The 19803-nt window shown below is 36.3% G+C and overlaps 3 protein-coding genes and 1 long non-coding RNA gene across 11 annotated transcripts in view; 2 read left to right on the top strand and 2 right to left on the bottom strand.

The window, feature by feature from the left end:
• Window positions 1–11368, top strand: part of LOC135842321 (receptor-type guanylate cyclase Gyc76C-like) — an 89255-nt gene extending 77887 nt beyond the window's left edge. For 5 of the 7 annotated variants that reach the window (XM_065359718.1, XM_065359719.1, XM_065359721.1 and 2 more), the window contains 11 exons: window positions 2060–2320; window positions 2402–2473; window positions 2578–2746; window positions 2864–3016; window positions 3106–3301; window positions 3406–3546; window positions 3627–3750; window positions 3839–3937; window positions 5363–5507; window positions 5588–5844; window positions 8255–11368. In XM_065359718.1, the coding sequence (XP_065215790.1) occupies window positions 2060–2320; window positions 2402–2473; window positions 2578–2746; window positions 2864–3016; window positions 3106–3301; window positions 3406–3546; window positions 3627–3750; window positions 3839–3937; window positions 5363–5507; window positions 5588–5844; window positions 8255–9079 (2442 nt within the window). In that variant the 3' untranslated portion in view covers window positions 9080–11368. The remainder of the gene's footprint in view (window positions 1–2059; window positions 2321–2401; window positions 2474–2577; window positions 2747–2863; window positions 3017–3105; window positions 3302–3405; window positions 3547–3626; window positions 3751–3838; window positions 3938–5362; window positions 5508–5587; window positions 5845–8254) is intronic. The other 2 variants (XM_065359724.1, XM_065359723.1) reach the window with 2 other exon arrangements.
• LOC135842327 (uncharacterized) overlaps window positions 1–19803 on the bottom strand; it is a 406653-nt gene that overhangs the window by 87354 nt on the left and 299496 nt on the right. The window lies entirely within an intron of this gene.
• Window positions 14018–15286, top strand: LOC135843366 (uncharacterized). Its single transcript, XM_065361234.1, has one exon. The coding sequence runs from the start codon at window positions 14018–14020 to the stop codon at window positions 15272–15274; it is 1257 nt and encodes a 418-aa protein (XP_065217306.1). The 3' UTR covers window positions 15275–15286.
• Window positions 15324–18575, bottom strand: LOC135843365 (putative NADP-dependent oxidoreductase YfmJ). The gene is given in 8 exon segments (XM_065361233.1): window positions 15324–15568; window positions 15707–15828; window positions 15939–16050; window positions 16149–16303; window positions 18000–18033; window positions 18036–18120; window positions 18249–18437; window positions 18535–18575. Coding segments are annotated over 8 exon segments (849 nt in total). The 3' UTR covers window positions 15324–15457.

Here is a 19803-nt window from a genome sequence, read left to right as displayed (position 1 = left end):
AATTGAAAAATTCCAGACTTGAAGAAGAAATCAAAATTTTTATACATTATAAATGAATATTAGGCAAAATTATACCTTTCGAATGACACAAAAATTGTTCAAATTTTGCATTTAATTTTTGTATACTTTTTAAAAAAAAATTTCATGTTGAAAAAAGTGTTTTATTCGCTCAATTTCATTATTTTAGCAAAGAGTCTTAAAGGTAAAAATAGAATCAAAAAATGGAAAAAAAATCTTGAGATGTTGAAAGATACTAGAAAAGCGACCCCTCTCAAAAAATCCCAAATGTTTAAAAAACGTTCTGCTAAAAGTCCTGCTAAAGTCTTGATTTTTTAGTTTGAAATTTTGCTTGTAGACAACCCTGCAAAAAAGAAGGGAAAACCGGTCTTGGGGGGAGAGGGTTGAAAATCCTGTTGAAGTTTTGATTGGATTTGTTCAAGTCTGAATAGATCTGATCCGATCAAACTTTGATCTGATCTGGTCTGATTGGATCTAAAAAAATGTGAGGTTTTGATAAGATCTGACTAGTCTGATCTCATCAAACAGGTCTGTGGAGATTCATTCAGATTTGATCAAATATGTGTGGATCTGAGATCAGATCTAATCTCATCAGATCTGATCAAACTGCCCTGATCTGATTTTATCAGATCCAATCGGGTTTTATTCTTTAGTGGTGATCGTGTCTGAACAGATCCAATCCGATCAAAACTTTGAACTGATTAGATCACTTTGAATTTAGGGACTGTCCGGATCTGATAAAACCGATCTGATGACATTTATTCACATTTGATCTAATCTAATCAGTTTTTTTATTGGATCTGATGCACGCGAATATGCGAATCTGAACAGATCTGATCAGATCCCATTAGGTTCCTTCTATTCGATCAGATCATGTCGAATGGACTCTCAAAGTCACTTGCCTGTGTGGCCTCTCGAGGTTGTATGTGTGTCTTTCTGGCTTCCCAAGGTTGTCTGTCCGCTTGTCTGGCCTTTTAAGGTCATTGACCCGTTTGGGTGGTTTTTGAAGATCGTCTGCTGGGTATCTAACGATCGTGAAAGTCATGAAAAGTCTTGAAAAACTCATGAATTTTGCTCAAAATTTAAAAAGCCCAGTAAATGGGGAAAAAATAAATAAAAAATTTGTTCAAAAAAATCATAGAAAAATAAAAAATCTAAAATACCTATTGTGCCTAAAAATTAAAAAAAAATTCTCGCAGTTCCAAGGATTTATTTTTTATTTATTTACCCAAGGGGGGGGGGTTGTTTTCATGCGGTACAAATGTGAAAATAGGTCATGAAAAATGTTTTTTTGTCTGGGAGTTTTCATAAACATTCTGGTCTGTCTTCCCTCAAGGTCATTGACCCGCCTGGCTGCCTTCTCAAGGTCATCGACCCATGTATCTGGCTTCTCAAGGTCGCCTGACTACCTATCAAACCTATTAGTGATTCAGTAGTTTTGTTTCATGTTATTAGATAGGTCAGATTTGGAATCTAAAAATCCATTTGCCGAAAATTTGGTTTTAAATTTTGAAAGATTGGTAATTTTTGATACTTGGCATTTTTTAAAATTATGTTCGTCCTCTGAAAAGTAAACATTATCAGAAAACACCAACAAACTATATTCAGTGGTTCCAAAAATACATTTAAAACTTACTCAAGGTACATCAAATTTTTGATAAATCATTTTTTTTTGGAAATTTTTGGCCCCTACTTCTAGTTTTGAGAACTGTTGGGATAATTTTTATTCATTCTTAGCTCATGTATGATTGTATGATGTAAAAAATGTATCGAAAATTTCTCATTCTGTAAGATTTTTGAACCATGGCCTGTGTGTTGTAGTGAATTTAACATTTTTGGCACGTTCATTACAGCTCTTGAGATTCCTACGTTTAAATTGAGATTTGAAAAAAAATTAAAAATACGACCCCAGCCCCCTGATTTCAGTCGTAAAAAATAGTGAACGAATCAAATTTCAGCTTTCTACCTCAAATTGACTAAATTTTGATTTTTTTCATGGTCCTTGGTCCACTTATTTTAAAATTGAAATTTGTTCTCCTAGGTCAGCATCATATCGGCGACTTCGTACGAATCTCGTTGCGGTGGTCAAGTGTTCGCGACGACCGTCCACTATCGTAACGTAATGGTGCGAATCAAAGAACTGAAATTTAATAGAAAGAAAGACATCACCAGGGAATCGATGAAAGAGATGAGAATATTGCGTGATTTACGACACGATAATGTCAACTCCTTCATCGGAGCCGCCATCGATACTACTAGGATCGTTTTAGTGACTGATTATTGCGCCAAAGGCAGTTTATATGTAAGTAGTGGCTATTTTCATGCAAATTTTCTACTTTATCACAAACCAATTTTTACAAACGTGATGTATCTTTCTTCGCAGGATATAGTAGAAAACGAAGATATCAAATTAGACAGAATGTTCATCGCATCTTTAGTCCACGATTTGATCAAGGTAAGCATTTTAAGACGTTCGCTGGTACACTTGGCTTTCTCTATCGGTATCGGTAATTATATTGTTTACTCGTGTAATTCAAACGCTTGGTTCGTGCAAAGTAGGCTATGCTGTTCCTTCACAAATCGCCGATTAACTATCACGGTAATTTGAAATCATCCAATTGCGTTGTGACCAGCCGCTGGGTATTGCAAGTTACCGATTTTGGTTTGCTCGAGTTAAGGCAGCAGTCCGCCAATGAATCGAGTGAAGGCGAACATCAGCGTTATAGAAGTACGTATGAGAAGGATCGCTGAGACTTCAAGCAAGATTGGTACTTGAATGGGTCCAGTCGACAGAATGTGCCCAGCTTAAGATTGAGACTAATGAGTGATTTTCTATTCATTGCAGATATGTTATGGAAGGCGCCGGAATTACTTCGGAGCACCGAGACGTTTGTTAAAGGATCTCAAAAAGCGGACGTGTACGCGTTTGCCATCATTTTACACGAGATTATCGGTCGTAAAGGTCCATTTGCTGGATGTGGATACGATGAACCAAAAGGTGGGTAGTTGAATTACAAACCTACAATTCCATTTTCCAGAATTGCATGTAGGTACTAGTTGTACTAATTTTTCGGTCTTTATTCGCAGATATAATTAACCTGATACAAAAAGTACCTGGGCCTTATGAATTACCTTTGAGACCTAATACGCATTTTCTAAAATCTTGCGAAGTAGGCGATGATTACGTTGTCAAGTGTATGGAAGAGTGTTGGTCCGAGCAGCCTGAGCTGAGGCCTGATTTTGGTCAAATTAGATCCAGGCTTAAAGTTATGAAGGAGGGAAAGTGAGTACAAGCATTTTCCATGCTCTAGATTGAACATGTAGAGTTAGATGAACAGGGTTTACCAACGTGGCTACTTCTGTTTTTATTTTTTCTGTGCCCAATAGACAACGAAACATCATGGACCATTTAATGGAGATGATGGAAAAATACACGAATAATTTAGAAGATTTAGTCAATCAAAGGACTTTGGAAGTATATGAAGAAAAACGTAAAACTGAAGATCTCCTGCATCGAATGTTACCAGCGTAAGGGATCCTGCTTCTGATTTATTCTTTTTGTACAGCTCATCGATTTTTTAAAACCAATTTTGTACGTCTGGTTGCAGGCCTGTGGCTTCAAGACTTACGCGAGGCTATGGAGTAGAACCAGAATCTTACGACTTAGTTACCATTTATTTTAGCGATATCGTTGGTTTTACTGCAATGTCCGCCGAAAGTACGCCCCTCGAGGTAAGCTCAACTGTGAACGTTGCTTTTTGACGAGTAAATTAAAATTTGAGAGTGAATCGTAATTGATTTATAATTGATTCGTTTTCAGGTTGTGAATTTTCTGAATGATTTGTACACGTTATTCGATCGTATTATCAAAGGATACGACGTGTATAAAGTTGAAACCATCGGAGATGCTTATATGGTGGTACGTATTATTTGATTTTTTGGGGTAGAATGTACTAGAAATATTTATTAAATACCAAAAGTTTAAAAATTGAAATTAGGTTATTTTAAGGTAATTTGCCAAGAAATTTGCACAATATTTTTAGGGTTTTGAATTTTGCGAATTGGTTTAGCTTGTGAAAGTTGTACTCATTTATTGAGCCTTGAGAGTTGAAGGAAGGGAAGTTCAAGCTTGAAATTGAAGAATAAACTAGCCAAAAAAAGAGGAGAAAATGACTGAATAAAAAAATGAAAAGTAGAAAAAAACTGAAAAAAATTTCAGTTTGAGGTTTTTGCATTTTCAGTTTTCCAGCCCTGGACATGTTACGGTCATTTTTTCACTGGATATTTCTCATTCAAATTCGAAAACATGATAAAAATGGAAAAAATATTTTGATTTTTTTTTGCCTCGAATTTCATGATTTTTTTTTTTTTAATTGGCTGTCAATGAAAGAAGGGTTAGATTCACGTAAAAATCATTGAAAATTGTGAACAGAAATTTGTAAAAACTGAGCAAAAATTGCTTCTACAATTGATAAAATTTTCTAAAACTATTTTTATTTTGTCAAAATCATACAGAATTGGAAAGAAGTGCTTGAAATCAATCGGAAATCTGCAAAATTTACGTAAAATGATTAAAAATTATGAAAAAAATGGTTTAAAATCATCTAAAAATCAGTTAAATTGGTATTTAAAAACTTAAAAAATTTCAAATTTACATGAAATCGGAATGAAACTACGCGATATTCCCAAAAAAAAAGATGAATGTAAATTCAAAAAATGCTTCTAAAATAATTCAAAAATTTTTTGAGTAATGAATTCATTGTACCTACTCAGAATTATAAGAGAAAAAAATCTGTAAAATAGTTTGAAATCCAGAAAAAGTTGCAAAAAATAATGCAAAAATTTCCTTATTACATTTCAGAAGAACGAGCCAAATTCCATGAAAGTTACTCTGAAAATCCTCCAAAAATGCATAAAATTTGCACTAAAAAAAATCTTCAAAATTGAGAAGTTCGTGAAATGTCTTGTAAATTTTGCATTATCATCCACGAATGTTTAAAATTTGGGAAAAATGGCCAAAATTTGTGAAATTTTATTTAGAAATAAAGCAGCAGCAGTCTGATTCTAAGTGCTATAAAAAAATAGCTCGAAATATCGATCTAGTTTTCGAATTTTGGTTACAAATTTGAAAAATTAGTGCAAGAATCTTTTTAAATGAAATAATGTAAAGTAATGAAATTAAAATTTCAAACATAAAGTTGATGCAATTTGTGTGAAAGTTATGGAAAATTGAGTAGATATTCGTCGAAATGATACAAAACTTAGTGTTTTTCATTCTCAAAAAATATAGGTTTCAGTTATTTTAACAAGCAGATTTTTAGTTTTGTAATTTTATGTAATTCAGGTTTCAGGCCTGCCTTTGAAAAATGGCAAAAGACACGCGGGTGAAATAGCTTCGATGTCTCTAAACCTATTGGAAGCTGTGAAAAATCACAAAATACGACACAGACCGCACGAAACATTGAAATTACGAATAGGCATTCACACCGGTAACGAATCATTTCCCATCAAGTGGCCCTTTGCTTTCATCAAACCTCGAATAATTGATTTTTTTTCGATTTGTACACAGGACCGGTAGTGGCTGGAGTTGTAGGTCTGACCATGCCGAGGTATTGCTTATTCGGCGACACCGTGAATACCGCGTCGCGAATGGAGTCCACCGGGGAACCTTTGAAGATACATATCAGTGCGCAGTGTAAAAATGCCTTGGATAAGGTAGGAGGGTACATTGTGGAAGAAAGAGGTCTAGTCAATATGAAGGGTAAAGGCGAAGTTTTGACGTATTGGTTGGTCGGAGCTACCGAAAAAGCCGTTCAGAAGAGAGAAGTAAGTACAGTGTTCTTGTTTTCTTCAATTTTTTTCTTTCTTGTGTGTGGTTGCTAAAGAATCTGATAAATCAATAGAATTTTTTTTCAAGTTTTCAAAAAACTCGGTGTCACGAGGATCATTGACTTGAAATCCGGATATTAAAATTGGGATCTTAAAATTGGTGTCTTGAAACTAATCAAAATGTCTTGAAATTGGAGCCTCGAAATCAAAGATGAGGTTTCGAAGTAGAGGTCTCGAAGTGGAGGTCTCGAAATAGAGGTCTCAAAATGAGGTCCTGAAATCATGTCTTGAACTTAAGGTACTGAAATCGAGGTCATGATCTCAAAATTGGAGTCTCTAAAATCTGAGCCTTGAAATTGGATTCCCAAATCGGTAGCTCGAAATTGAGATTTCAATTTCGGGGTCTTGAAATTGAAGTCTCGAAATTGAGGTCTCGAAATCAGGGGTCTTGAAAAAGGGTCTCAGAATGAAGGCTTTGAAGACATGGTCTTGACCTTCGGGTCTCAAAATCGAGGTCTCCCGATAGAAGTTTCAAAATCAGTACTTATTTCAAAATTGAGATCTTAAAATCAGGGCATTGAAGTCAACATCGGAGCCTTAGAATCGAAGTCTCACAATTGGAGTTTCAAAATGAGGATATCAATGTCGGGGTTTTGAAATTATTTAGGTCTCAAAATTGGGGTCTTGAAATAGGGTCTCTAAATGAAGGTCTTAATTAAAGTCATGGTCTTACTTGAACTTTGGGTCTTAAAATCAAGGTGTCCAGATAGAGGGTTTCAAAATCAGTACGTTTTTTCAAAATTGGGGCCTCAAGATCATGGTTTCTCAAGTCGACATTGGGGCATTAAAATCGGATTCTCACAATTGAAGTTTCAAAATTAGGATATCAATGTCAAGGGTCTCAAAATATGATTTCAAAATTGGGGTCTTTTGGAATGGGGGTCCTAAAATGGGGTCCTCAAATTTGGCTTCTTGTAATTTGAGGCCTCGAAATCGAAGTCCCGCAATCGGATCTCAGAATCAGGGTCTCGAAATCAAGGTTTTCCATTCGGAGTTTCAATATTGGGATCTTAAACTTAGGGTCTCAAGTCTACAGTGTCTTGGAATTAAGGTCTTGAAATCGGGTCTCAAAATGAAGGATTGAAGTCATGGTCTTGAACTTTGGGTCTCAAAATCTAGGTCTCCCGATAGAGGTTTAAAAATCAGTACTTATTTCAAAATTGAGGTCTTAGGATTAGGGTCTTGAAGTCAACATTGGGGTCTTAAAATCAAAGTCTCACAATTATTGGAGTTTCAAAATCAGGATTTCTAAATTGGCGTTTCAAAATTAGAATATCAATGTCGGGGTCTTGAAATTATTGAGGTCTCGAAATTGGGGTCTTAAAATGGGGTTTCTAAATGAATGTTTTGAAGTCATGGTCTTGAACTTCGGGTCTCAAAATCGAGGTCTCCCGATGGAGGTTTCAAAATCAGTACTTATTTCGAAATTGGGATCTTAAACTTAGGGTCTTGAAGTCTATGGTGTCTTGAAATTGAGGTCTCGAAATTGAGGTCTTGAAATAGTGTCTCAAAATGAAGGTTTTGAATTCAGGGTCCCGAATTTTGGGTCTCAAAATCGAGGTCTCCCGATTGAAGTTCAAAATTGGGGTCTCAAAATTGGGGTCTCTAAGTCGACATTGGGGCATTAAAATCGGATTCTCACAATTGGAGTTTCAAAATCAGGATCTCTAAATTGGCGTTTCAAAATTAGGATATCAATATCGGGGTTTCTAAATTATTGGGGTCTCGAAATTATTGAGGTCTCGTTATTGCGATCTTGAAATAGGGTCTCAAAATCAAAGTTTTGAAGTCATGGTCTTGAAATTCGGGTCTCAAAATCGAGGTCTCCCAATTGAAGTTTCAAAATCAGTGATTATTTCAAAATTGGGGTCTTTCGAAATAGGGGTCTTTGAATGGGGTCTCAAAATTGGCGTCTTGTAATTGGGGCCGGAGTTTTGAAATCGAAGTCTCGTAGTCGAATATTAAAATTGGAGTCTCAAAATCAGGAAATATTTTCAAGGTCTCGGTTTCTTAAGAAAAAAAACAAAAAAACATCAGATTGGAGTGTAAAGTCGTTATCTGAGAACGGGGTCTTGTTTTGAAGACCCCTGAGGGGGAAAAATGAATAGAGATGTGATCAGACCTGATTGGATCTGACCAGAGCTGAATATATCTGATCACACCTTATTAGATCCGATTATTTTTCCCTGAGTCAGCCTTCTTCTGTTCCATCCCCCCAAATTTTGGTCAGGAACCTTACAAGATTGAACCTTGCGTGTAATTTTTTGCACTCCGATCGCTCTAGACTCTCTTGGCAACCACACAGAGGATTACTATTATTAATGACACTCATTTTATCCAATCACAGGTCGATTTAGCCGAACTACCAGCCTTGTTCTGCGGCGCCTTACGCAACAGTCCCAAACTAGTCGGCGACACCAGCCGTAGACATTCCAGTATCCCACGAGGTAACTCCATCGATAAAGGAGCGCCGCTAGCAGCCCCCGAAAGCAGCAGTATTCTGGCCTATCCCGAACTGATCGCCGCCCAGTCCACCATCCCAGAAAACCATCACGATCAAGATGCAGATCAAGAAGACGTCGACGGCGACGATTACGACACAACCGAGCGGACCGAGACTGAAGATGATACACCTCCATTCGCATACCCGGTGCCTTTGATTCAGCTTCTCGGTCCGCGAAAACGTGTCCGAGCCGCTAATTCGTTCGACTACCTACCAAACAAACGAATTGAACGGGTCAATTCGGCGGTGAAAAGGAGTTGCCATTCGTTACAAGTTCGTATTAACAACGATCGATCTGTCGACGAGTCTCCCTCACGCCGGTCACTTTTCACCATCTCGTTACCTTCACTAACGTCTCGTTACCCTCTACAGGAAAATAAACTCTTCAGAGTGGACAGCACCGGATACGATAATACCAATAACTGCGACGTTATAGGTAACGGTGCCCTGCACTGCGCCCCACTGTTGACCGAGACCAAGAAATGGCATTCTCTCGAGGACGTCCCTATACCGGCCCATAACCGTAAAACACAGCCTAGAGGTTCGATACGTGGCTGGTTTTTCCATCTGTTCAACGGCGGTGCGAATATCCGCGGTAGTGATATATCCTTAAGGAAGGCTATGCCAGCCTACGTCGACTTGCAGCCCGAAAAAGAGAGTATCGTTTGAAGATGGTACCCACTTGATGAGGTAAACGTGCTCCAAATTGTGCTAGAAGGAAAAAATGCCATATTTAGTTACCTTTCCCCACTTTTTTTTCTTTCTTTAACCATTTAAATTACCTTACATTGCGCAGAATGTATTAACGGTGATGGAAAACTGTCCAAATGGTGAGAAATACCTTTGAAATCGAGATTTGGCAACGTTGCCGTGTTCGTGATTTCGTTTTACGACGACGATATCGATGAAAATCTTGTTCTAGTTGATAAATTTTACCTCCTACGTCTGATGTTCCTGTGCCATTTTGCAACGTTGCCATGTTATACGTACAGAAAGTTGCCATAATATTCGTGTGAAAACGTTTGCAACGTTGCCAAACGTAACCCGAGATCTACTTACTATATCAGGGGGAAAATACGGTATCAGAGTCGATCAAAAGTCATATTGCGTGGTCCCCTCCTCCCTCCCCATATGAATAAAAATTATTCGTCAACGAACTACTTACCTACGTATATCGATGTTGTCAAATTTACCAGTTTTTTCTACTTAGTTTTTAACGAGCTTTCCCCCCTCCTGGTTTTTATTTCCTTTCATGACAAACTCTCAACATCTCAAAAAAGGGTTTGTTGAAACTTTTTTTTTTTATTATAAAATTTGTCGTATTTCAGGTTTTTATTTATTTATCTTTTTTTTTTTTTTTTTTTTTTTTTTTGTAATTAAGGAAACAAAAATTACGGATGTGATATCAACTTAATAAATTGTGATATTTATATCTTACAAACTTTCAATTTTATATTTTAAAGTCGATGATGCTATTTTTACTATCTTTCCTCCCCCCTCCCCCTGGCTTATTTTATTATATTTTTATCCTTGTATATATTTCATCGTCGTGTTTCGCTTTAAATTTTTTTTCTATTTTGCGTTACACGATTTTTTTTTCACTGTTTCTTTTTTTTCACATTGAATACAAAATGAGGTTTTATGCATTTTTTTGAACGTTTTATATAAGATGTTTTTAAAGTAGCGGAATCGGTTCCCCTATCCTATGGCCCTTTTTCATTTCCCCCTCCCCTGCTGTAGGGTTTTACATTACATTTTATCTACCCCTTTTTTTATATGTTTATATATTTTAACTGTATAGTGATTTTTTTTCTTCTTCTTTCGTTTTATTTATTGTAATTTTTTTTCGCTTGTTTTAAGGTGGTAATTGTTAATTACATTGTACTAGTCATATATATCGTAAAGTTATCCGAGTTGAGGAATTTATTATTTTTTTTTTAACCCGAGGAAACGTTTTGGAGAGATTTTTCAAGAGCTCGTTAAATATTGGAATTGTGAAAGGTTTTTTTTTATTTTGTTCTCTTTGTGAAATTGGCAACATTGCTGTGCCGAGCTTTATTGAAAATCTCTTCTAGGAACGTTTACTCGCCTACCATAACAAATTTTTTTAACCAATCAACGGTTTATTTTTTGATCACCTTTTTACCATTTGTAGTATTTTGTTCTATTTTTTTTTCGTTTTTTTCTTTCTTACGCGCACGACTTTTCCTACTTCGTTGCTCCCTTTCCCACCAGTTGATTTGCCCATACTAAAAAACGAAGATGATAAGATCGTAGGAGTTTATATGTTGAGGCTCTCTTTCGATTCTGTTTCTGTTGAATGATCTCATTGGCGCAATTTTGAAGAGACAGGTGATTAACGCGGCGTGTTACTTAGATATTATAATAATGTAGTAGTACATCGAGATCTTCCCTAGCCCCCTCCCAACCCTACCCCAATCCTTTCTTTGTATCACTGTATGGTCAAAATAGACAAAGGACTGTTCTTTTTATCAGACACGATAAGAAGAACAACCCTTTGGCTATTTTGATCGTCTTCCTCGATTATCTGTTTATGATAGAACGGAGTATAAACCGAACACAATATCATTCCAGCATTTATTCGTTAAGTTTACGATATTGTTTGTTTGTTTTTTTTTCTTTTTTCATTTTTTTTTTTTAACAACGTATACCTTTAAATTTACGTAAGGGTTACTTTTCCTTTTTCTTCTTATTTTTTTTTGTTGAAAATTTTGTGTATAGTAAGATTTGTACATAGTAAAAGTTTTAAGAATTTTTTTTTATTCGATAACTTTTTTTTTCATTTTTAACAGAATCAAAAACAGAACGTATTTGTGTAAATTAGGGTTTTAAACCATTTTACTATTTTACTACGCTGTTAGCGAATTAGTGTTTTTTTTCTTTCTTTTTTTGTATACTTGTAAAGAGTAAATTGAATTTGAATTTCGCTTGATTGATCGAACGAGTTTTATTTCATTTTATTTTCTAAAGAAGAAAACGATTTACTTGATTTATGCATTGATTTACCTACTGAGTGATGTGATTATTTTGTCCTCTCTTCCCTTCAGTAATTCATTTGAGGATGCGTGCAGGATGATCCAGCATATTTTCACAATCCCAGGGGAAAATGTATGGATTTGATCAGGGTTTGATCTGATGGGAATTCCGATCTGACCACATTTTATTTGGCCAGACTCAAGGGAAAGTAATGGGTCTGATTTTTGATTTTTGGCGTTGGCATGACCTCCAAATTACGAAATTTCAATTTGAATTTTGGACTAAGAAAAGCTAGACAAGAGGACAGACTACCTTGAGATTCCAGACATACAGGTCAATGACCTCAAGAGGCCAGACAGACAGACAGACAGACAGACCGACTAACTGACAAGTCAAGGGCATTAACTCTTGCACATCTTGGCAGTTTGTTTGACTACATGTCTGGCTTCCCTAGTTGCCCAACTTCATCTGACCAGGTACTTACAATCAGATCTGGCATCATAAGGTCGCCAACCTCCCAGGCCTCTAAAGGTCATTGAACTGGCTATTGTGCTTCCTAAGGTCATTAACCCGTCTGTCTGGTGTCTGAAGGTTATCAACTTGTCTATTGGGCCTCTCACTAGGTCTTTTGTTTGTCAGTCCGGCCTTTCAAGGTCACTGACCTGCCTTTCTAGTCTCTCAATGTTGTCTTTCTGCCCTCTAGAGGTCGCCTGTCTTCCTGTCTGGCCTTTCAAAGTCGTCTGTCTGTCTGTCTGTCTACCTGCCTGACCTATTACTCTATTAGGGCCATTGACCCATTAGTGTGATTTCCCAAGGTTGTCTGTCCTCCTATCTGACCTCTCACAGATACTGCTCCGTCTGTCTACCCTCTCAAGGTGATCAACCTGTCTCTCTGCCTTCTAAAATTGTCTTCTGTCATCTTGTCTGGCCTCTCAAAGTTGTCTGTGTACCTGTGGCTTTTCAATGTTGTCTATCTGCTTCTCTGTCATCATAAGGTCATTGACCCACCTCTCTGGCGTCTGACTTTTCAAGTTCGTATGTATTTCTGTCTGACCTCGTGAGGTCATTGACCTGTTTGCAGAACCTCTTGAGGTCATTGGACATGTCAGTCTGACCTCTTGAGGTCATTGACCTATTTGTATGACCTCTTAAGGTCATTGACCTGACTGTCTGGCCTCTCAAGTACGTCTGCCTACTTGCTTGGCCTCTCGAGATCACTTACTCGACTGTCTAACCTCCCAAAAGACGACCTTGAAAAGCTAGAGAGATGGGTAAATGACTCTGAAAGGACAGAATAAAGACAGTTGATTTTGAGAAGCCTCCTGAGAGACGAGCCAATGACCTTGAAAAAACAGACAAGCATACATGGAGAGGTCGGACAGGTGAATAGATGATCATAAAACGCTAAATGAGAAGGTCAGTGACCTTGAAAGTGACAGTCAGATGGGTCAATGACCTTGATAGACCAAACATGCAAACAGATAACCTTTAGGGAATCCCTACTGACAGGTCAATGACCTTAAATGATGAGATATAACGACAGACGAAGACGACCTCTAGAGGTCATGCCAGCAGGCAGAAAACTTTGAGAGACTGGACAGGTAGGTCAATGACCTCAAGAAGCCAGACAACCCGGTCCAATGACCTCAAGAGGCCAGAGAACCTGGTCAGTGACCTTAAGGTGTCAGACAAACAAGTCAATGACCTCACTAGGTCAGACAGAAAGACATACGAACTTGAAAAGTGAGACGCCAGAGAGGTGGGTCAATGACCTTAAAGGAGGAGATATGACGACAGACGACCTCTAGAAGTCTGGCAGGCAGGCAGAAAACCTTGAGAGACTGGACAGGTGGGTCAATGACCTTGTATGATGACCTTACCTTGAATACTGGAACTTTTTGTTAAATTACTTTGGATTAATTCCGATGTAAGTACTAAGTATACATTTTTAGGCATCGAGTCTGTTTTCAGAACTGGAAAAATTGCTGAATTGCTGAAATTATGTCACACATTCAGTTGGATTTTTAAAAATTTGTAGAAAATTCTATGGATTTCCTAATCAATAATATTTCATAATCGAATAAAATGGAAGAAGATGAAAAATAAACAGATCAAGTAGCGAATAGGTACAAACTACACAGAGCTAAACAGGGACATCAACATCACGAGGAAGTGTTGAATGGCCAAAAGCCAATGATTTGAAAGAAATCTGGTACTGTAGCTCTTTCAGTTTTTCTTTGTCTGGTCTAAAAATTTATGATTACTATGATGTTTGGCATTCCAGAGTTGATTGTAACCTTGTCTATTATGTAATCTACCTACAACTATGACTACTCATTTTATTGCCAAAACACGCTCCTCATATTTTTGTGATATAGGCACTGAAATACGTCATCAGCCCATTTGGTTTTTTTTCTGTAAATTCGAAATAATGCGTAATCTGAATTATCGTTCGTAGTTCTCTTTGATCCGAATCAACTTTCCTGTCGTGTCTACAACTGCAAATAAGGTGAGTTTACTCAAAACACATTTTTAATGTTCAAGGTATCTATCTATCCCTTTTTTCGCTGTGAAATATTTTTAAAAAATTGTATACTTATTTGCACCTATATGCATCTGCAGATGAATATCATCAATGATGATATCCTACTCGCCATCCTGTCTCGTAAAAACAGCGACATCAATTCTATTCGGATACTCGATCAACACCTAGAATACAATATCGTGAGACCAGGCAGCAATTCATGGAGCCAGGTATGTCGACTCATAGTTCTCTATCAAATACAAGGAAAAGAGGATCATATTCCTAGCTCACCCAAAAAGAAAACTTTTTTCCTCAAAGTACCAGCCAAATCTCCTTTATACAAGGTGATCGAAAAACTGGGCAGTTACGATAAAGAGGTCGAAATGTACACCAAAGTCGTACCTCAAATGTATTCCATCGAAAACAACGAATACTTCACACCAAGATTTTACCATCTGGACGATAGAATATCACTGGTGCTGAAAGACCTGAGCAAATCCGGCTACAAATGCGCTGATCGAATCAATCAACTCGACTTCGAGCATTCTTCATGGGCCCTCAAATACCTGGCTAAATTCCACGCTCTATCAGTCAAGCTACACAAAACAATCGGTTTATCGGAATCGATAAAAAAGAATCCTTTTGCAAATTTGGTTGAAGACGCAGACTCAACGACGCCTGACGATACATCTTCAGCTTTCACGTCACAGATTCCAATGTTCATCGACAGTCTACCTCAGTACTTGAAAGATCAATTTCCTCACATGGTCTCAGAGCTGATAAACTTGTCGTCGCCAGAAAGTATCACCAAAATGGCCCAGGATTCGGCCAATGCCAAGTTCAAAGTTTTGAATCACGGTGATTTTTGGACGAATAATATCATGTTCAAGTATCACGAAGAAAAAAGCACGATTAAAAAAGTCAAATTGATCGATTTTCAGCTGACTTCGTGGTCTTCTCCGGTCAAAGATTTGATTTATTTTACCCTGACGAGTGTGAAATTCGAAGTATACGTAGAATATTTCCCTCAGTCTTTGAACATTTATCTGGATACATTGAACGAAGTACTTGGAAGATTGGGGTGTCCGATTTATGATACGGAGAGCTTCATGGAGGATTTTCAAGCGATGTATCCGTTCGCTTTGATTGTGCTGTGTTGTGTGCTGCCTCTTTTTGTATCTGATCCGGATGATATCATCGATGCTGGACAAATGTGTGTGGGTGATAAGTTTCAAATGAGTGGATTGGCCAAAGCGTACGAGCAGAAATATTTTCAGAGGATTTCAGTCAAGTGGTTTGAACATTTCGCTAGACGAGGGTCGATGATTGGATTAGACTTATGAGAGCGAAGGTCATTTTAGGATACATATAATTCTTAAAGGGGGGGGGGATTGAAAAGAGGGTAGAATTTCTGAATTCAAGATCAAACTTGAAATGGTAAATTGGTGTTTATTTGTGCGAAATTTTGTACAAGAAAGTGAGGATTTTAATTAGGTAGGTATTTTTTTAAAAATCTATTGAATATATTATACTCGAACGACAGCTTTTCCCATGTTTCCGCCTTTCAACATGTCAATAAATGCTTCAGGCAATTTTTCAAACCCTTCGAAAATTTTTTCAGGATATTTTAGCCAGCCCTGAAAACAAAAAAAATCACATACCTATTTGAAAATTCCATCAAAATGGCTTTCATTTACTTTTTGAGAGGTGGGGGAGGGATTGAAGGGGGGAGGGTCAAAAATTGAGCTAACTTATTTTAGAATTCGAAACGCGACCTCTTTGATCCAGGCAAGATTTCGTTGAATTCCTTCACTGAATCTATCTGACCAATTCCATACGAGAAATTCTTGCACCGTCAGTTGTTTTGCTGTGATTGAAGGTAGGGTGAGTACAGGATCTGTAATGAAGCAAGAACTGGTTTTTAGAAAATGGAACTTTAGGTAGGCCCAATAATCTCTTCTGAAACTTCAAAAATTTCAAATTAGAAAAAAATATCCTTACTCTTACTTTTTGGTGAACTTTTGGGTTCATCATTATAAGATGAAATCGAACCACACACTGAAACACGTCCTTTAGTTTTCATTCGATCCATTACAATTCTACTGATTTCTCCTCCTACCTGGTGAGAAATCCCTCAAATTACATAGATTTTCTTTCCAATAGCCTTCAACTCATGTTGATGAGATGATGACTGGGTGATTGATTATTTTTACTCACGTTATCAAAATAGCAATCTATTCCTTGAGGGGCTACTTTCACTAAAGATGATGCGATGTCGACTGTTTTGTAATTGAAGGCAGCATCTAGTTTTAAGTCATTCAGCAGATAGTTCACTTTTTTATCACTGCCAGTTAATCCTATCACAATACAACCTGAAATGAACATTTAATTTCTTAAAATTCAAATCAATTCTGATGAAATTTTTTAGCCAGCTAAACTTCAGCATTGTTTCACGTAATGTTCATATCATCAAATATAGTCTATCTCCATCTACAATGTAAGTTCACCAAAACTTCAGCTCTAAGTAGGCTTTATGAAAATTTCAAAACTTCTTGAAATTTGTCACGACTTCAAACTTCAGAACGAACAAGTTTGTCAAAACCTCAGGACCAATGTTGAAGTTTGTCCCAACTTCAGAAACAATATTGAAGTTTGCTCTTATTTCTAGACCAATTGAAGTTTGTCACAACTTCAAAGTTCAGAACTGTTTGAAGTTTGTCACAACTTCAGAAACAATTGAAATTTGTCTCAACTTCAGAACCATTTGAAGCTTGTCTAGCTTCAGAACCAATTGAAGTGTGTCACGACTTGCAGCTTCCAACATTCGGAATTGATTGAAGTTTGTCACATTTTCGACTTCAGAACTGATTGAAGGTTGTCCAGCTTAGAACCTATTTAAAATTAATTGAAGTCTTCCAGAACTTCAAACTTCAGAACTACTGATTGAAATTTGTGGCCAATTTAGAATCAATTGAAGTATGCCCGATTTTCAGAACCAATTGAAGTTTGCCGCAACATCAAACTTCAGAACTGTTTGAAGTTGCCCACAATTTCAGAAACAATTTGAAATTTCTCCCAAGTTCAGAACCAATTGAAGTGTCACAACTTCCAGCTTCCAACTTCAGAATTGATTGAAGTTTGTCACATTTTCAATTTCATAATTATGAAGTTTGTCGCAACTTCAGAGAAACAATTGAAATTTGACCAAATTTCAGAACTGATTGAATTTTGTCCAACTTTTAACCTATTAAAAATAAATTGAAGTTTGTCTGACCTTCAATTTCAAACTTCAGAACTACTGATTGAAATGTGAGGAGTGAGGCCAATTCAGAATCAATTGAAGTTTGCCGCAACATCAAACTTCAGAACTGTTTGAAGTTGGCCACAATTTCAGAAACAATTTGAAATTTCTCCCAACTTCAGAACTAATTGAATTGTGTCACAACTTCCAGCTTCCAACTTCAGGATTTATTTAAGTTTGTTACATTTTCAACTTCAGAACTGATTGAAGTTTGTCGTAACTTCATGAAAAACAATTGAAATTTGTCCCAATTTCAGAATCAATTAAAGTTTGTCACAATTTCCAACCTTAAACTTCAGAATTGATTGAAGTTTGTCGCATAACTTCGAACTTCAGAACTGATTGGAGTTCGTCACAACTTCAGAATTATTCAAAATTTGACGCAATTTCAAACTTCGGAACTGAATTGAATTTCTAGGTACCTTGAATTTCAACTTCGAATTTCAAAACTTCAAAACTGCTCATACTTCAGCAGTTCAGCACTGATTGTAGTTTAGAATGGTCTTATACATATCTCAAGCATGCCCATACCTTTGTTTGGAATTAAACTTCAGCATTGCCCAAACATTGAAAACTGCAAACAAACTTCGTCAATTTCTTTTTTGCAAACTTCAAAATCAAGAAAACTTTTTCCGTATAATGTGTGAACTTCAGCGTTTTTTGAACTTTTATCATCGTCTCATGTTTAAAGAAATTCACTATTGCCTGAATTTCTATGTTACCTGACAATGAAATACTGAGATCCACATAAATTGGTTATAACCTACCTATGTGTTTGGCTATCTGAGCCACATGACTGCCTATACCGCGCCTGCTGCACCGCTCACCACCACTATTTCTCCTGGTTTTGGTTCGCAAATTTCTAAAAATCCAAAAAGCGCCGCATTTCTATAAATAATTTTAAAATATCAGATGAAGAAGAGAGTAGATTTTTCTGTCGACTCAATTTTACTTATTTGCAATGGGTTAGTATAGCTTACCTTTATTTTAGATAGGCTTATAGATCCATTTCTTACCCAGTCATTCCTAAAACGCCTAGCCCCAAAGATGGCGATAGGCCTCCAATATCCGATAATTTATACGGTGCTGGAAATCCGCTAGTTTCATGTAACGTAGCTGGAGAGACAATTGATACAGTTTGCCATCCGAAATTTCCCACAATTAGATCGTTCACTTGGTAGTCTGGAGTTTTGCTTTCGAGAACTCTACGAATTCAGTTTCTATATTTTTAGCTCGAGTAAAATTACCTACCTACCCATTGGTTAATATCTATTGTACGAGTAATAATCAATTATGTCATACTTTGCTACTTGATCTCCAAAAATTCTATCACCTGGTGACATCTGGTATGAGAATGCTCTGAAAATGTCATCATTTTAGTGTACTTAAGAATGTGTAGGTACTAGGTAAATAGTAATGAATAATTCATCTTTTATTTATTTTATTTTATTTTTCACTGTTGGTACGCATCTTATGTTGATATTTTTCGAACCTTATGTAAGGATCCACGCTGATCCATATCGCTTCTGTGAGTATTTCTACAAAAAAAAAACGAAAGAATTAGATCAGTACGTATGCTCATGTTTAATCAAAGTTGAAGAAACACCTTGAAATATTTTTTTCTTTCCTTTGCAGATTAAGAGGGTGCTCTACCTTTTGTTTGTTTACTTTTTAGTATACCCCCGGGCAGAGATTAGACATTTTTCAAACGCGTTTTTTTATTAGTTAGAGATAATGAAAGTGAATAATTATGAGTGAAAACGTTATTACTGTATTGAAACAACATAATAAAACTTCGAAACAAGCTAAACGATTAAAATATAATGAATTCAGACGATTCTCTATATTCGAGCATTCATTGTCAGTCATCACATCATAATTCTGAAACTACTGAACAGAATTTGATGAAATTTGAATATGTTGTGCAGAAATGAATTCCCGACAACTTGACGTTGCTCTTTTTTTGATTAATTTTGTTAAATCAAAGTTATAGCCATTTGAAATTTTCAAATGTCAATATCTCGAAGAATACAAAGAAATTTGAAAAAAGGGCAACGTCAACCTCTTTGGACCATTTTTATGCACAATATATCCAAATTTCATCAAATTCTGTTCAGTAGTTTCAGAATTATGATGTGATGACTGACAATGAATGCTCGAATATAGAGAATCGTCTGAATTCATTATATTTTAATCCTTTAGCTTGTTTCAAAGTTTTATTATGTTGTTTCAATACAGTAATAACGTTTTCACTCATAATTATTCACTTTCATTATCTCCAACTAATAAAAAAATGCGTTTGAAAAATGTCTAATCTCTGCCCGTGGGTATGTTAAAAAGTAAACAAACAAAACGTAGAGCACCCTCTTAAGATTATTAAACAAAACTACATATAGGTAATCAATTTTTTTTTAGAGAAATTTTCAATGTTTATTTCATTTTAGGATCCTTAATCAAATTAGGAGTAGAATTCCTTCAAAGAAATTTTAGAATCAAAGTACATAGTTAGCCTTTAATTTTGAGTAAATATTTTGAAAATTATGATTTCTTGCAATAATAAACTCCTACCTC

This window comes from Planococcus citri, chromosome 4 (genome assembly GCF_950023065.1).
Source record: "Planococcus citri chromosome 4, ihPlaCitr1.1, whole genome shotgun sequence".
Lineage (NCBI taxonomy): Eukaryota > Metazoa > Arthropoda > Insecta > Hemiptera > Pseudococcidae > Planococcus > Planococcus citri.
The sequence above is the reverse complement of the archived record's forward strand: the minus strand, read 5'-3'. Positions and strand labels throughout refer to the sequence as shown.

What these genes read in the sequence shown, in the direction of transcription:
- LOC135843366 (XM_065361234.1), top strand. Translation starts at nt 14,018, where the DNA reads ATGCATCTGCAGATGAATATCATCAATGATGATATCCTACTCGCCATC.